This window comes from Paramormyrops kingsleyae, chromosome 14, assembly GCF_048594095.1.
Source record: "Paramormyrops kingsleyae isolate MSU_618 chromosome 14, PKINGS_0.4, whole genome shotgun sequence".
Lineage (NCBI taxonomy): Eukaryota > Metazoa > Chordata > Actinopteri > Osteoglossiformes > Mormyridae > Paramormyrops > Paramormyrops kingsleyae.
In genome coordinates, this window is record NC_132810.1 from 3,323,620 (window position 1) to 3,338,341 (window position 14,722).

Sequence of the window (14,722 nt, forward strand, 5' to 3'; positions counted from 1 at the left end):
ACGAAAGCTGCACTACCTTGTCAAGAATGCATTTGACTGCCGGACAGGGGCACAAGGAACGGAAACAGCCAGGATCACATGCGATTTCAGTACTTAAATATACAATTTACCAAATGCAGGGAAGACAACTGCATTTGTATTTTAGGCAATAAGTTCAACATGCTCAAAACTGGCAGCAGTTGCAGTAATTGACCCAAGGCATCAACATCGTTGCAACATACTGTATAAGCACAAGTGCTGAGCCATGCTCAAAAAAGACTAAACAAAATTAACAACAATCAATAAAATCCGGAAATAAGATGATACTTTCACATCTAAATTATTAGTAGAACATCTGATTAAACCGCAGAGATATTACTGTCATGCATGATGCTTGGGTTTCTTAAGGTTAAAATAACTGTGTATATCCTGAACCCCAGGACCTGTTCAGAATCAGCAGCTGGAATGGCACATATAAAATGGACTTGTTTACTGCCCAACACAAATATTCATCTAGTTTTTTTGCTGTGGTGTCATTTGGATAATTTTTCATGACTGCTTATGGCACCTGTCTGTTGCACATGTAATTTGTGCCAGGTCTATGTCAGGAAATCCAGGCCTTTGTTACTATCAGAAACACAAAACGAGCAAACAACTGTACATGGTGCCACACATTTTTGAAAGTCTGGCGAAACACTCTCACCTCATCTCGGGTGGATCCTGTAGTACCTCAAAATACAGCCTGCTCTTTTGGTTTAATGTGACAGTCACCTCCCCCTCACACAACACCTCCAGCAGCAATGGGCAGGCTTGTATGCGGACTTGGTACTGAGAAACACCCCAACCCAGTGTAACAGAATTCTCTTCCTTTTTGTCTAAGCGCAACCTGACAGGAAAAAAAGTTTCAAGAGTCTGACAGTCATAAGCATAAAAGTTATGACATTCAAACAATTTCTTGGCACTTTTATTTTTTTCTATATGATGTGAATATTATGTAAATAACACCTCATACATTTAACTATAATTTCAGTTATAAAGCTATACATTCACCAAACTATGAACTAACGTGTTGTCATGGTAATGTCAATCCCTCCTTTGACACTTAGCTCTAATTCCATACATGTAAAAAAAATTAAAGAGGTTGCGTACCGTTCATAAACTGGTTCTCTTGTTAAAACATCTAGAACCTTGTAGCGGGGTCGAATTGGCTTGAGTTCATCAACTAAAACCCTAATAGCCCCACCTCTGATGGCACATACTTGTAGAACCAGCTGCACCTGTAACAGTCATGCAACACAGTATTTACTAAACAGTAAGTCTAAGCCATTTATTAGCATGAAGTACTGAATAATGAACCAGTGACCGAAAGGTCTAATACTGAAATCTCAAGAAAGGCTGCCGCATTGCAACACTTAAGCTGCAGATTTATCCAACACCGTTGCATTGGGGCAAAGGTGCAGTGAAACGCTTGTTGGTGGGAATTTCAGAGACAGAGTGATTTGTTTTCAGGTATGTATTTATTACTGGTTCCGATGACCTTTGAACTTCACGATCCAAAAATACCTCGGTATTTTGGTCCAGAAGCTCCATTACTGCTCCTTTTTCTGTCAACACCAAAGTATTCAGCAAGATGTGATACTGTTGCCTATTTCCTTGCTTCTGTCGTCTGGATTTAAACGGGAGGTAACAGGATGCAAAAGAGACAGACGCAAAAATTAAGATCCCTTTCATTAAAAAAAAACAATTTTATTTTTTAATCTGTTTGCTTATTTTTTAAGTTTTAACTTTTATTTATTGCTGATGCTTCTATTGCTTACCGATAAAATGAAATTTGGTTACACTGCTTAAACTCGTTGCCTTCTTCATCATCTGGGACAACACTGAAAAGAATTCATTAGCTATTTTAGACTAGTAAAAATAAACTCCACCCATTAATATAAACACGGCGGCTTCTGTTCTTGCAGTATAACTTCAATGTCAAACTCATGAGAACAGAAAGATTCGGTGAAGCCGCCCCTCGCGGAAACTGACAGCGGCTCCTTCACACCATCGAATGACGTGCAATGTCCCGGAAATCGATTATTCTGCTTTTAGCATGCAAGAGAAAATCTAGGTAAGTTGTGTCCCCCATATATGTGGTTTCAGATCCCTACTGCAGCTAGTGACGGGGGGGAAATACGGAGTAGCCGCATAGGGCAGCACTCGCGTAGAAACGGTGTTATAAATCAGCGACCAGCTCAGCAGTTTTGCCGGAAATTAACCGATTCATTTAACGACGCAGGCCTTGAATTGTTGCATTTTAAAATGGATTTAACAATTTACTGCGAGTTGCATGCCCAAACGGAAGATTAAAGAGCTACCTTTCGACAGTATTCGTTTCGATTTCTGTCATTGTCTCTTCGGTGTTTTTATTTTTGGAGTGCACAGTTTATTAACAACTTTCCTAAATCAGTCAATAATGGTGGGACACCTGAAGCCAGGACCCCGAAGCGCGTTCGGAGGACCACGTGATCGTGACAAACAAGGCGTCATTTCCCGTAGAGACACGCCATTGGTTCATTTGGAGTTTCGAGTTCTAGATACACGGAAATGAAGTCCCACGTGTCATAGGTTGTATTTTAGTGTTGTAGCTCTTTAATCGAATCTCTGGATGGAGGGCATTTTTTTGCAGAAGTTCTCGAAGACGTGTATTGTGTTGACTGAATCTCGACGTTAATAGCCTTATTTAGGGATTATAATACGGAATTGGCTTCGGTGTTGATAATTCTGCTATTTATAATTTGGGCGTATTCCTTTCCGTGAAGCATTGTCACTTGGCAAATAAACGCAGTACTTCTTTGAGCAATAAAAAGATTGTTGAGACTATGAGGAGTAATCGCTGTTATCATCTGAGATGGAGCCAGCTGCCAAAAGAAGATATTCGTCTATGTAATATGATAATTTGCCATTGTATAAACCAATAAAGCGAATGTACCTGATATTTGTGACTGCATACTTAGTTATTAATGTATCTTTGCTGTGATGTATCCCCGCCTGTCACTCTGACTATTAGCGTTTGATTCAGAGACGGGTAAGGTTTTTATACTTGTATCTGTGCATTCATTGAAAGCTCATCCTAGCTTGTCCAATCCCTGACAACATGTATGTGGGTGATGCTTTATTTGACTCACTTTTACACCTGCCCAGTCCCAAAAGCACACCAATTTCCACACCTCGATCACTAACACGCCGGACACACTAGGAGTAATACCATTATTATTACTTATATTACTTTACCCATTTTCTTAATAGAATGGGACACCTTTGGAGTCTCAACTAATTGAATTATTATAATTTCATTATAAAATTCTAAGTAGTTTCACAAAACAAAACAACAAATGACTTCTTTACCTCATATGTTAGAACACTAAAATTATAAAAGAAAAAAAAAGAAATACAACTAACTGAATATAAACTAATAAAGGATTTTAAATGGCACAAAAATATTGAATCGTCATTGCACTAGCGGCTGTAATAACGCTCTTGTGCACTGACTTGTGTATCGCACCATGTCCTGCTCTAAGCTGCATGACCAGCGGGTGACTTCACTTTCAAACGCAATTGCTTCGGGAAGCCTCACAAGTTCACCTGGCCGCATTAACGCGCGGGTTTACTTGGTGTACAGGTAAGTATATCTGCAAAAAACAAAGCAGTAATTACATCTTCCCATGACTTGATGTAACATTAGTCACATCAGCAGAGCTGATTTGCTGATGTGTTTGTAGTGCCGGGGTGGGGGGTGCTCCGAAGTGATTTCTTGTGTGGGGATCCTGAAACAAGACATTCAACTATTCATCACTACACATCATACTACACTGATGCATATTTCACCTACAGTAACTTAGACAAACCAGTCGAACAAAAGAAATCAATTGATGCTATTATAATTTATTTATGCTATAATTAAATAACCTGATTTTCACACCTCAGTTTTACTCCGACGAATCTTGAATAAACTTCTTTTTAATTCAGACTTCTTTTTCGGCTGTTTTTTTCTGCAGTGTAAATGTACATCGCTGACACTTTACTTGACGGGGCACAAATACTTTTAGTATTAACGCAGTTAATACTGTAGTACAAATCAGGAATAAAAATAGTTGCTACTTGAGATAAAATTCGTCACAATTCGTTAATGATGAACAATCAAGAGATCAGTATTTCAGTAACTTATGTTATTCATTACTTGTTCTTTCAATAGGTCCTAGTAGTTCAGTAGTTGACAAAGGTTTACAGAATTCATATAGATTTAGTAACAAATATAGTAACTGCTTGGGATGCATGCATCGTGATTCTTTAATGATGAACAAATACTTTTGTTATTCGTGACTTGTTATAATTGTTCCTTCGGTGTTTCACAAAGCTTTACATAATTAACAGACGTAATAACAAGTATAGTAATTGCCTGTGATAAATTATGCGTCTTGATTCATTAATTAGTTTGTGGTTAATTAATGCATAAGTAATGGTGTGATACGAAATTAATTTTGCCCCGTCAAGTAAAGTGTTACTTGCATATCCTTTAAAACAAATTATTCAAGTTCCTGTATGTGTTTCTCAAATATTAGTATCAATGGAAACTAGTATATCATCATTCGTATAAATCCAACAATTGAATGCACTTTTAAGGTTGGAGTGGCCATTTTATTGACCTATTAGAAATGATAAAGTGGGCGTGTCCCCTCCGCTCCGGATGTCGTGCTCCTTCGGCCACCAGGTTGGGACTTGGGAGACACTCGGCTCATTCCGTTTCTTCATATCCCAGCATCGCCACCTACAGTACGGAGTCCAAACGAACCGTTGGAGAAATCCCGAGAACGGCACCCCGGAAACGAATGTTGAAGATATCTTGTGTTTGTAATTGTTTTAAAAAATGGTACATGCCACAGCGTATTTGTTTTGCTCAGTGTTTTTCATTTCAGTGTTTCGGTCTGGGAACGGGAACGGGGCCGAGGTCACCTTGTGGAACATTGAAATCAACTCGGTGAGTTTCTTAGCCTGTATTTCTCTGGCTCCGAATGCTGCGAGTTATGTCAAACCTAATGGATGGCTTACCAGCTAGCTAGCTCTATAAATTAACTGGTGTGACATATTTGTTCGATTAGATGACTGTTATCTAAATAGCTGGTTTCAAAAACAAGTTCCATACCCCTTATCGTTTTGTTTTTTTTACCCATCACAGCAGCATTTATATGAACTAAAGTCAAATCCAGCAGTTATACACAAATAGCCAGTAAGATTTATAAGTTCTGATACACACCATCGGACTGCACAACGCTAAATCGATAATAAACTAGCCAGCTTTCATTCCCTTGTGAAAAGAATCAAAGACTTACTGGCTGTGAGGTTTAGTGTCACATCGTTGCGTCGCTGTCGATGCCAACATATGGCATAATAAAGTATGAATACAGCCAGAGGAAAATGATCAAATCATTGATAGATGCTCGTCATCTTGGCTAAATAATGAATAGGGTTTTAAATATACAGTTCGTCTGTAATGAAGATTCCCTGGCCTAATTTTTAAGAATGATGATCTTTATGCTGTAGTTTCCACACATGGTGTTAATGTGCTTTTTACAGTATCTCGGGGGTCTAATACATTCATATAATATTTACCCCGGTCATTTTCCTTCCTGCACACGCAGCAATATGTTAGAATTTTCCTAAATGCTTTAGAATAGTTGTAATTGCAAAAAAAAAAAAAAGAATATTTGTCTATTCTAAGGTTCTTTAATGTTATGTGGTTAAGGCTGCCGATACATTTGTGTGGAGCCCTGGAATAGTCTTGGGTTTAATGCATAATCTTGTTTCAGTCTTAATGCTGTTTTAGAATTGAATTTGTGTTTTTTTAATTGAATTTGTGTGATTTAAAACCTGATAGGTCCTTTCATATGGAGACATGCAGAAAACTCAATGGCATAATATTGTTTTATACTTACGGTTGTACATGGATCGGAATGTGCCGGTATCTTATCTCTGTTGTTTTAGATTACTGCTTTCAAGTTAGTGCTGAAATGGAAATGTATCGAGAAATGCCTGTGTGCATTTTCTTTTCAGGACTATGAAGCTGTTTTCCGTAACACGTTGTTTGCAAACACAACTGTCTACATAACCTGTAAGTGCTGCTGTTTCTTAGACGGTCTTACACTTTTTCCTCAGACAACATTCATTAAGTTTGCATATAATTTTTGACTGTTTTAGACCAGCAGTTCCCAATCCAAGCATTATAATTCTGCTTAAATATGTTTGTTGCTTCTTTATTCAATTCAGTTACTGGTGATAAGTCGTCTTGTGATGAAAATACGGCCTTTAACATCAGCTGGTATCTCCGGTCCTCTGTTTGCTACAATGAGGTCTTCAATACGGCGGTGAGTGCCTTTGTACTCAAACACTATTATATATGTTAACACTCTTGGTATTTTTCTGTCTTTTAACAGTTATTTTTCCATCACCCTCAGGACAATAATGCATTAAATATGTTTGGCATGGAGAAAATGCTGAAGGACAACTGGAATGGCTTCTACAGCCAAGGTTTTGTTGAGTTCGAGAACTGCTCTTCCCTCTTTGCTGGCAAGGTGGATACAGGTTGACTTTGTTTGTGGAGCATGTTGGGTTGATTTTGTGAATCAGAATAAGAATCAGAATCGAGTTTATTGTCAAGTACGTTCACACATACAAGGAATTTGCTTTGGTGGTTGGTGCCAGACTTCAAGAGATGAGGTGGTTAATATATAAATATATATATAAATATATATATATATATATAAATATATTTAAAAAATATATAAATATATATACATGGAGTACGTGCCAGCTCTTTATAGACTTTCTCAAACTTGGGTGTGTTTGTGTACTCTACAGGTGTATTACCAGACATTTCCTCCATATCAGCCCCTCAGCAAACCGGATGTAAGTACAGAAGAGCTCTGGCAGTACTGTAGAGGATAGAGAGTCATTGGCATAACTGAAGAAGATGTTAAGAATTGGAGATGGGCTGTCAGCCTTTTGTGTTTAAAAGAAAAAAAACTTTTGTTCACCAGAAAATAATTTCCATTTTTGGCTTATGGGGAAGTTTAAAATATGCTATTATGATTGTGGTTTCTGGTCCTTTTGGATGGTTTATGGAGATTGTTCTCCTGGTGATTTATTTGTCTCTTTTCCCAGGATGATGGAAACGGGCTGTTTAATCGGAGTTCAATCCCGATGTGGCGTGAGAAACCGGTGAGCAGTGGCATGGAGAGATTTATGGGGGCATGTTCTTGGCTCTGAAGATTGGGCTTGGTCAGCAGTACTCCCTGAATACCTCTATTTTTATTTGTGTGTTTCTACTTTTCTTTTTTCCCCCCACAGCCGGCTGGTGCGGTGGCCAAAACATGGCAAGACAGCCCGTATATGTTCATTGTTAAGGTGCAGAATCTGTCCAACAAGCTGGAGATGGTACGAAGGAATGCGGAGCAGACCACTGTTTCCTCTCGAAACTTTGCCTTTACTAGTAAGTAGTAAATCCCAGTTACTAGCTTACAGAACAGATACGATGAAAAAATATATATATTGTGTGAGTGGTGTGTGTGCCCTGTGATGGGTTGGCACAATCTCCTGTAGCTTCTTCGACCCTGCATAGGCCAAGCAGGTGTACAAGATGGATGGATGGATGTTTCCTGATGTTAATGAAGTATGCATATTATTATGCATATAAGAGACAGGGAATGTTGTCTTAACTTGTGTATGTGTGATTGCATGTCCGCAGTGACGGTGCAGATGAAGGGTCCCTATGGATATACCACCCCTGCAGACTGGCCCCTCATGATGGTAAGATGAGTATATCACCCCCTCCTTGTCCAGCCCATGGCCGTCATTAGGTCCATTCACTCGGGGCTATGCCATGCCAGTCTTCCGATGCCAGTCTTCCTTCAAAAAGAAAAAAAAATCAGGCCAGAGGTAAAGAGACTTGGCCTCTGATTTTTTTCAGTAGCTAGAAATGCCCCTGGTCCATCCTTTTACAAACCAGGTACTGTAATCAACACCTAAGGCAGTGCTGTGGTTAACTCTGTCACCGTTTTCTCCCACAGTTCTTCATGGTCATGTGCTATGTGTATGTGCTCTTTGGGCTGCTTTGGCTGTTCTGGTGTGCATGCTACTGGCGAGACCTGCTGAGGATCCAGTTCTGGATCGGCGCTGTGATTCTGCTAGGAATGCTGGAGAAGGCAGTATTCTACTCTGAATATGAGAGCATTCGCTCCCGTGGCGAATATGGTAAGTGCGTGTGAAAACGTGTGTGTGTCATGTAAATTTTTCTTGACTTTTGACCTGTATCTCACTTGTGTTTTTCCATGTAGTGCGAGGTGCAATGATTTTTGCAGAACTCCTGTCGGCCCTGAAGAGGTCGCTGGCACGGATCCTAATGCTCATCGTTAGTTTAGGCTACGGCATCGTCAAGTAGGTTCTTGCGTCACATGAGGAGGTGATAAATAGGTTGAATTGCCAAGGAATGTTGTCACAGGGTATGCAAGACAGGAATTATTAATGCTCCAAAAGAGAGAAACAAACTGCATTACTCAACCCAGTCAATCCATTTTCCTTCAGTTACTGAATAAAACCTTCAACAGGCCATTGCAAAAAATGGAGAGATCGCACAACGCTGCACTTTTTTCCTGGTTAACTCAGTTTTCACCAGCTCACACTATACATCCCATTTTTTAATTTTTTTTTGCATGGCACCTTATTTGAATCTATCCAACTATCGAACTGTCATACTATGGCTTGTCCAGCAACATTAGCAGAATAAATGTGGACTTATATATGCGGGTCATGACATCGCTGCTTCACGAGCACGTAGTCTGGAGATCCCGTGCCGTTTATCCGAAATCTCACGAGCTTGAAAGTGACTCTTCTGCTTCGGAGGATTAAGCTCCCATTGGCTGTCAGCTGCTCTGCCTTCCATGCTTTTGCTGTGTGTGAATGACATCACCATGTTATACCATGTCTGTACCATGCGGCTGTGGCACCGGCATACATTGCTAGGGTGAATCTGATTTTGAAAGCATATATAAATAAAAAAAAAAAAAAAAAAAAGAATTTAGTGCCACTGTCACCTCCTTCACAGACCCCCCCCACACACACACGCACACACACACACACACACACACGCACATCCCTCTTAAAGCTTTGTTTTCATTGTCACCTTGACAGGCCCAGACTTGGGACCACAGTGCACCGGCTGGTAGCAGTGGGGCTGCTCTACCTGCTTTTCTCATCTGTAGATGGTGTGCTTAAGGTCACTGGGGTGAGTATCTACAGCAGTGTTTCTCAACATGGTCTTTGGGGACCCCCAGACAGGGAGCTGGGAGGGAGCAAAAACAGGGACTGTCTTGCTGGGAGGGAGCAAAAACACGGACCGTCTGGGGGTTCCCAAGGCCTGGCTTGAAAAACATTGATCTGCAGTATAGGGCTTTATATTTATGAATATCTATACAATATACAAATTAATTCATAGTGACTGAAGACTTTTTTTTGTATGTTAAATGTTTTTTTCTGGATTTTAAATCAATGCTTTCTTTCCCCCCTGATTTTAGAGTCTCTATGGCACCGTAGCACTGATGGCCAACCTCAGTTTGTCTCTCATTGACTCCTGCGTTATGTGGTGGATATCCTTAACTCGTTTTTTGAGCATGTTGGGCTAGCACAAGGTGGCACATTGCTGAACACTGCAGTTGTTGTGGGTGATAACCCAAAAAGGTTAACACAGCAGTTAAGGTTGGTAAACTTTCCAGAAACTTTCCATTCCATGGGAAGTTAAGGTAGAGAATTTTGGAAATGTTCCAAGTTGGAAACTTTCCATGGGAATTAATGGGAATATATGGGTGTCCCAGAATTTTGCAACCCTAGTTTGGATAACTACATACCAGGTATATAGAAACAAATGGCTTGTTGAAGATTAATTGCGGTGTTCTTTGGGAAACCTTCAGGTTCTGTGTATCCATTTATCATATTATTTATGCCAGTGTGTGTTCTGGGACCTTTTATGATCTTTGACCACCAGCATTCACATCTTCATCAGTCTCTCCCAGACTACCCGCTTGCTTAAGCTGCGCAGAAACATTGTGAAGCTCTCCTTATACCAGCACTTCACTAACACGCTCATTTTCTCAGTGGTAGGTGAGTGACTGACTTCTCTATAGTGTTTTTGTGCTCATGTGTGGGAACTCCTTGTTGTGGAGAAATAACTATAAATAATAAGGGATTTTGAGGGAGTCCCCTTATTTTTTAATCTATAGTTTTGTCAATAAATTAATATTGAAAAATGTTTACTGCTCAATTCTGTTTCAGCATCAATCATTTTTATCATCTGGACAACCAAAGAATTCAAACTGGTGGATTGTCATACTGTGAGTGTATAGATTTCTGTTGTTCCAATTATCTTCTCATTTTTTCTGACCCTGGCCTGAGCAAGCGGTTGCATGTTTGTCTCAGACTGGAAGAACCGGTTCACAGGTGCTAATATATGTGTGTTTGTGTAAAAGGCGTAGAAGGAGATGTAAGTTTATGTTGGCGTGTATATTTGTGTACGCGAATGTAATACGATGTGTGTTTCCAGGGATGGAAGGACTTGTGGGTAGATGATGCCTTCTGGCGACTGCTCTTCTCAACGATTCTCCTTGTCATTATGGTGCTCCTACGACCATCTGTGAACAGCCAAAGGTCAGGAGGTCAAGGATACATAGACTAGAGATGGACTAGCATTGGAAACAGGCTGAGCTTTTTGGTTTTTGATTTTTCCTATTAAAGAGAAATACTGAAATTAATTTATTCTACTCAAACACATTTATCTTTTATGAAAGATATGAAATACCTGTTCCTTTACTGGCCACCTACAGGTTCTCCCATTCTCCCCTTATTGATGATGAAGAGGAGGAAGAGGAAGAGAAGGAACCTATGCTGAATGAAGCCTTTGGTGAGACACTTCACCAGCTATATATTCTATAACCATTTTGTCCTGTGCAGGCTGACTTCAGAAATAACCAGAAATATTATTGTTTAAACCTATGAAATTTGTACTGTTCACCTCCTTTGCAATGGTATAACTTTTCTTTTATATTTGTATTTTAACGTAATTCTTCATTTAATAGAGGTAATGAAAATTCGAATAGAACTGGAAATATGGCCCTAGTGTCTACAATATGGAAGCATTGATTCAAAACCTCCAATTTGGCTCGATTTGAGAACGAAATTGTCCAGTGAAGCCTTCGCTGTTTAATACAACTGTCCTGTCACCAATACAGCATTTTTTTATGTTGAGGAAAAAAATCTTAACTTCAGTTAGCTGCCGTTACTCTCAGATGGTTTTTGCAATTTCAATGCAAATTAAATGGTTATGACTGATCAAATTAGAGCTGAATCATATTGTATTTCAAAGAAATTATATCAAATTATTGCTGAAACAATTCAGTACACACTTCAACACATTTAAATATTTTAATTATCTTTTTGTATGGTACTTCATGTATCTAGATGGGTATCGTTTGAGAGGGAGCGATACATAATTTCATTTAATTCAAAATTTAAACTTATTCTAAGTTAATAATTTTGTTATGTAGAAGGAATGAAAATGAGGGGATCTAAGCCGGAGACCAATGGAGCTCCAAAGCTTCTAAATAAAGAGGTAAGAGGTTAAGTCTTTTTACAAAACAAAGTAACACTCTTGAGACATTGTGCATATGCAGTTGGGTTAGATAACTAATCTAGATATTTCTGTTGATGTTTTGGAACCAATAAGGCCTGAAAAAATATAAAATATGTATCAGGGAGGTTATTGATTTGTACTTGGAAAATGTTAAATGTTAGCTGGGTTATAACACATTATACTCATAGTTATAAACGATTAGAATTAAATTGTCAGTTTTAAGGTTTAGGATAATTTGAGAAAATTGGTGCAGTTGTGTTTTTTTGGATTGTTACTTTAGGATAAAACAGCTTAATGTTTTCTCTATAGGATGATGATCTGAAGTGGGTGGAAGAGAATATCCCTACATCTGTAGCTGATGTGTGAGTATATTGTGCAGTCAATTCACCCATCTTTCATAAGTGATATTCCGTTACAGGGTTATGATGAGTCTCCAGCTAATCTCTGGGAGAACAGGGTATGAGATGGCATGAGAGCCCATTATAGTGACACACAATTGTGCACAATAGGCCATTTACAGCCCCTAAATCAGTGTTTCTCAGACTGTTTTTCTCTCTTCCAATTCCCCAAAAAGAGGACCTTCTGGGGTCCCCGAGGACTGATTTGAGGAACGCTGCCCTAAATCACCTAACTGTGTTATTGTACTAAAAGACGGCTGTAGTGCTTGGGGAAAACTCGTACAAACGCAATGAGAACATGTGAACTCCACACACAGAGTACCAGAGGCATAGTAATATTTAGACTAGTTTTGTAATGCACAGTGAATGGAAGGAAAATGAGCTGAGATTATAATACAAACTGTTATTTTGTAATCCGGTATTTTTTTCTTTCTAAATGGCTGTGTTGTAAATTTTTTCTAGGAAGTTCGTTTTCCGCCTGCTGTCCAAAGACATAAAATTAGGCTAATTGTTGGTTGTGTGTGATTATGTGTGAGCGTGCACATGTATTTGTCCTGTGATGGACGGACATCCTGTCCTGTCCAGGGTGTATTCCAACTTTATTCTCTGTGCTGCTTGGGATATGCTGTAGACCCCCCCCCCCACTATCTTAACTACGATACATGGTTGGAGGTAGAAGGCTAGATGAGTTATCATTAAGTACTCTTAGGTGAAAAGTCCACTCTCATGGGAGTTTTAATGTTCAGGATGAAAAATGAGTTTGGAGAGAGAGCCAATCAGATTGTAGAAGAGGTGGGTCCAAGCAAGTAGAGCAGGCGGGAATAACCAATCATATTTCTTGGTCCCACCTCCTCTGCTTTCTTGGACCCACCTCCTCCTCAATCTGATTGGTTCAGAGAGAGAGCCAATCATTTTTCGTTCTTTCAGAACATTTTTGCGTAAGTAAAACTCCCATGGGCCAAGTGCATGTCTTTAACTGCACCTGTCTTCACTCACCCCCACCCCCACGTCCCCCCCTTTCTCTTTCTGTAGAGCGCTGCCCGTGATGTTGGACGAAGAAGAGGTAAATGCATGGCTTCTTGCCTCCAGCTGTATTATCCTCTTCACAGCCAATCAGATGTGTTAGGGAAATCACTGTGGAATTCCATCTCATGACCTCTCTTCTTTCTTTCCCAGGAAATTCTAAAAACCAAGCTGGAAAGATCAAAGATGGAGTAGTGGGGCACAACACAGCGAGCACTGGAAGGACTGCTATAGCATACACATTTAAGTTGAATTAAGATTATAAATTAATATGCTGTGGTAGGCTGACCATGGAAGGGAAAACCTGGACCATCAATTTGACAAAATGAATATCAACCTGACAAGCTAGGACTGGATTATGCAGTGGCATTTTAAAACAAATAAACACACACACAACTGGTACTGTAGTCCATAGTTCCGTTTAGAATTTGTGCAAGGATAAGAGTGGTATATTCAATTACAAGCGCATTATAGTTTGGTCAATGTCAATGATGCTGGCAAGCCTGCTCTTACTTATTGACTTGATTTCCTATTTTTTAAAGGTCTAATGTTTCTTCGAGAATGTTTCTATCTAGTCAGGTTACGGTCGTGCCACTGTACAACCTACCACTGCTGGAGGTGTGTCCAGCTGTTTCTGTATATATGCAACTTATGTTCAAAACATTTTGTGAAGGCATGAAGGAAAAATGAAAATTTGAATACAAAGACTGCCAAGACTACACATGCGTGAAGACAGGATGTGTAACGGCTTTCTTAGTGTTTACCCGACTTCCTTTATTTCAGATAAAAGAGCAACTGCTTAGAATAAAAATTAATATTTAATTTTGCACTTTGCAGTTTCTCGTTCAGTTTGGTTGGACATTTAGGGAAACTTCCTGAGGTGTTTAAGTTATTAAAAACTGTATATGAAGAGTCATGAATATTTTTATTTCTTCCTCATTCCCTGATACGTAAGTGAATGGAAGGATTGAAGTTAATTTTCGTTTAGACCTTGTGGTGCTTTTCTGAGAATGACGGAATTGATTAAACCCAATAGCCATGCAATTTACTTTAGAGTTTATATACCACAGGTCTGAGTAGCTACGATGCTCACTCTACCTTTCTGCGGGTTTGGTGGACTTTTTTTTAATATCGTCATTTTTATTGTATCGTGAGTGAAAGCTATGCCTTTCTTTGCACCCCATAATCCTGAAAAATCTCTTCACTACTGTAAAACGTGCAATTTAATACAGCCTAATGGCGTGTTGCGGCATTTTATTTGTGCATTCATCGGTCCGATCTGTATATTTGTCTTGCAAGAGTTACTTTTGTTTGTTACATTGTAGGAAAATAGGGTGATTCAGTAAAGTGAGTGTGCTTACTTTTTTTTGTACCGTATGATTATTTTTGCTGTTTGGAAAAATAAAATTTCTATTTAACACAGTACTGGTCATTTATTGTTATCTAATCATTTAAACATTTAAGATTATATTTAATAAACTATAAGCAATTTAAAATAAATAAATTTTTAGTCTATAGGAAGCATTTATTCCATGAAGCAGCAAATAGGCTCGGACAAACCGAACGCATACAAATGAGCCAATCTGGCGTAAAACTGATCTGAGAA

The 14,722-nt window shown here is 39.1% G+C and overlaps 2 protein-coding genes across 5 annotated transcripts in view; one reads left to right on the plus strand and one right to left on the minus strand.

Annotated features, from left to right (window-relative positions):
• Nucleotides 1-2,487, minus strand: part of ganc (glucosidase, alpha; neutral C) — a 17,287-nt gene extending 14,800 nt beyond the window's left edge. For all 3 annotated transcript variants that reach the window (XR_002840149.2, XM_072699067.1, XM_023827485.2), the window contains exons 1-5: nucleotides 2,340-2,487; nucleotides 1,797-1,859; nucleotides 1,543-1,645; nucleotides 1,129-1,256; nucleotides 683-865 (exon numbers count right to left, since the gene is read on the minus strand). Coding sequence is in view for 2 of the 3 variants with exons in the window: in XM_072699067.1 (XP_072555168.1) it covers nucleotides 683-865; nucleotides 1,129-1,256; nucleotides 1,543-1,645; nucleotides 1,797-1,859; nucleotides 2,340-2,371 (509 nt within the window). In the remaining variant the exon portion in view is untranslated. The remainder of the gene's footprint in view (nucleotides 1-682; nucleotides 866-1,128; nucleotides 1,257-1,542; nucleotides 1,646-1,796; nucleotides 1,860-2,339) is intronic.
• On the plus strand, nucleotides 1,642-14,538 carry LOC111852020 (transmembrane protein 87A). 2 transcript variants are annotated; one of them, XM_023827487.2, is made up of 21 exons: nucleotides 1,642-2,092; nucleotides 4,938-4,999; nucleotides 6,073-6,130; nucleotides 6,286-6,383; nucleotides 6,474-6,590; nucleotides 6,877-6,924; nucleotides 7,180-7,236; nucleotides 7,366-7,507; nucleotides 7,763-7,824; nucleotides 8,085-8,268; nucleotides 8,352-8,451; nucleotides 9,205-9,298; nucleotides 9,588-9,659; nucleotides 10,062-10,170; nucleotides 10,342-10,400; nucleotides 10,610-10,713; nucleotides 10,890-10,966; nucleotides 11,610-11,674; nucleotides 12,005-12,057; nucleotides 13,126-13,156; nucleotides 13,270-14,538. In XM_023827487.2, the coding sequence occupies exons 5-21, from the start codon at nucleotides 6,492-6,494 to the stop codon at nucleotides 13,309-13,311; spliced, it is 1,398 nt and encodes a 465-aa protein (XP_023683255.1). In that variant the 5' UTR covers nucleotides 1,642-2,092; nucleotides 4,938-4,999; nucleotides 6,073-6,130; nucleotides 6,286-6,383; nucleotides 6,474-6,491; the 3' UTR covers nucleotides 13,312-14,538. The 2 variants fall into 2 exon arrangements, with proteins under 2 accessions (XP_023683255.1, XP_023683254.1); XM_023827486.2 differs by lacking the exon at nucleotides 1,642-2,092 and adding an exon at nucleotides 4,359-4,794.
• Nucleotides 14,539-14,722: the final 184 nt, after the last annotated feature.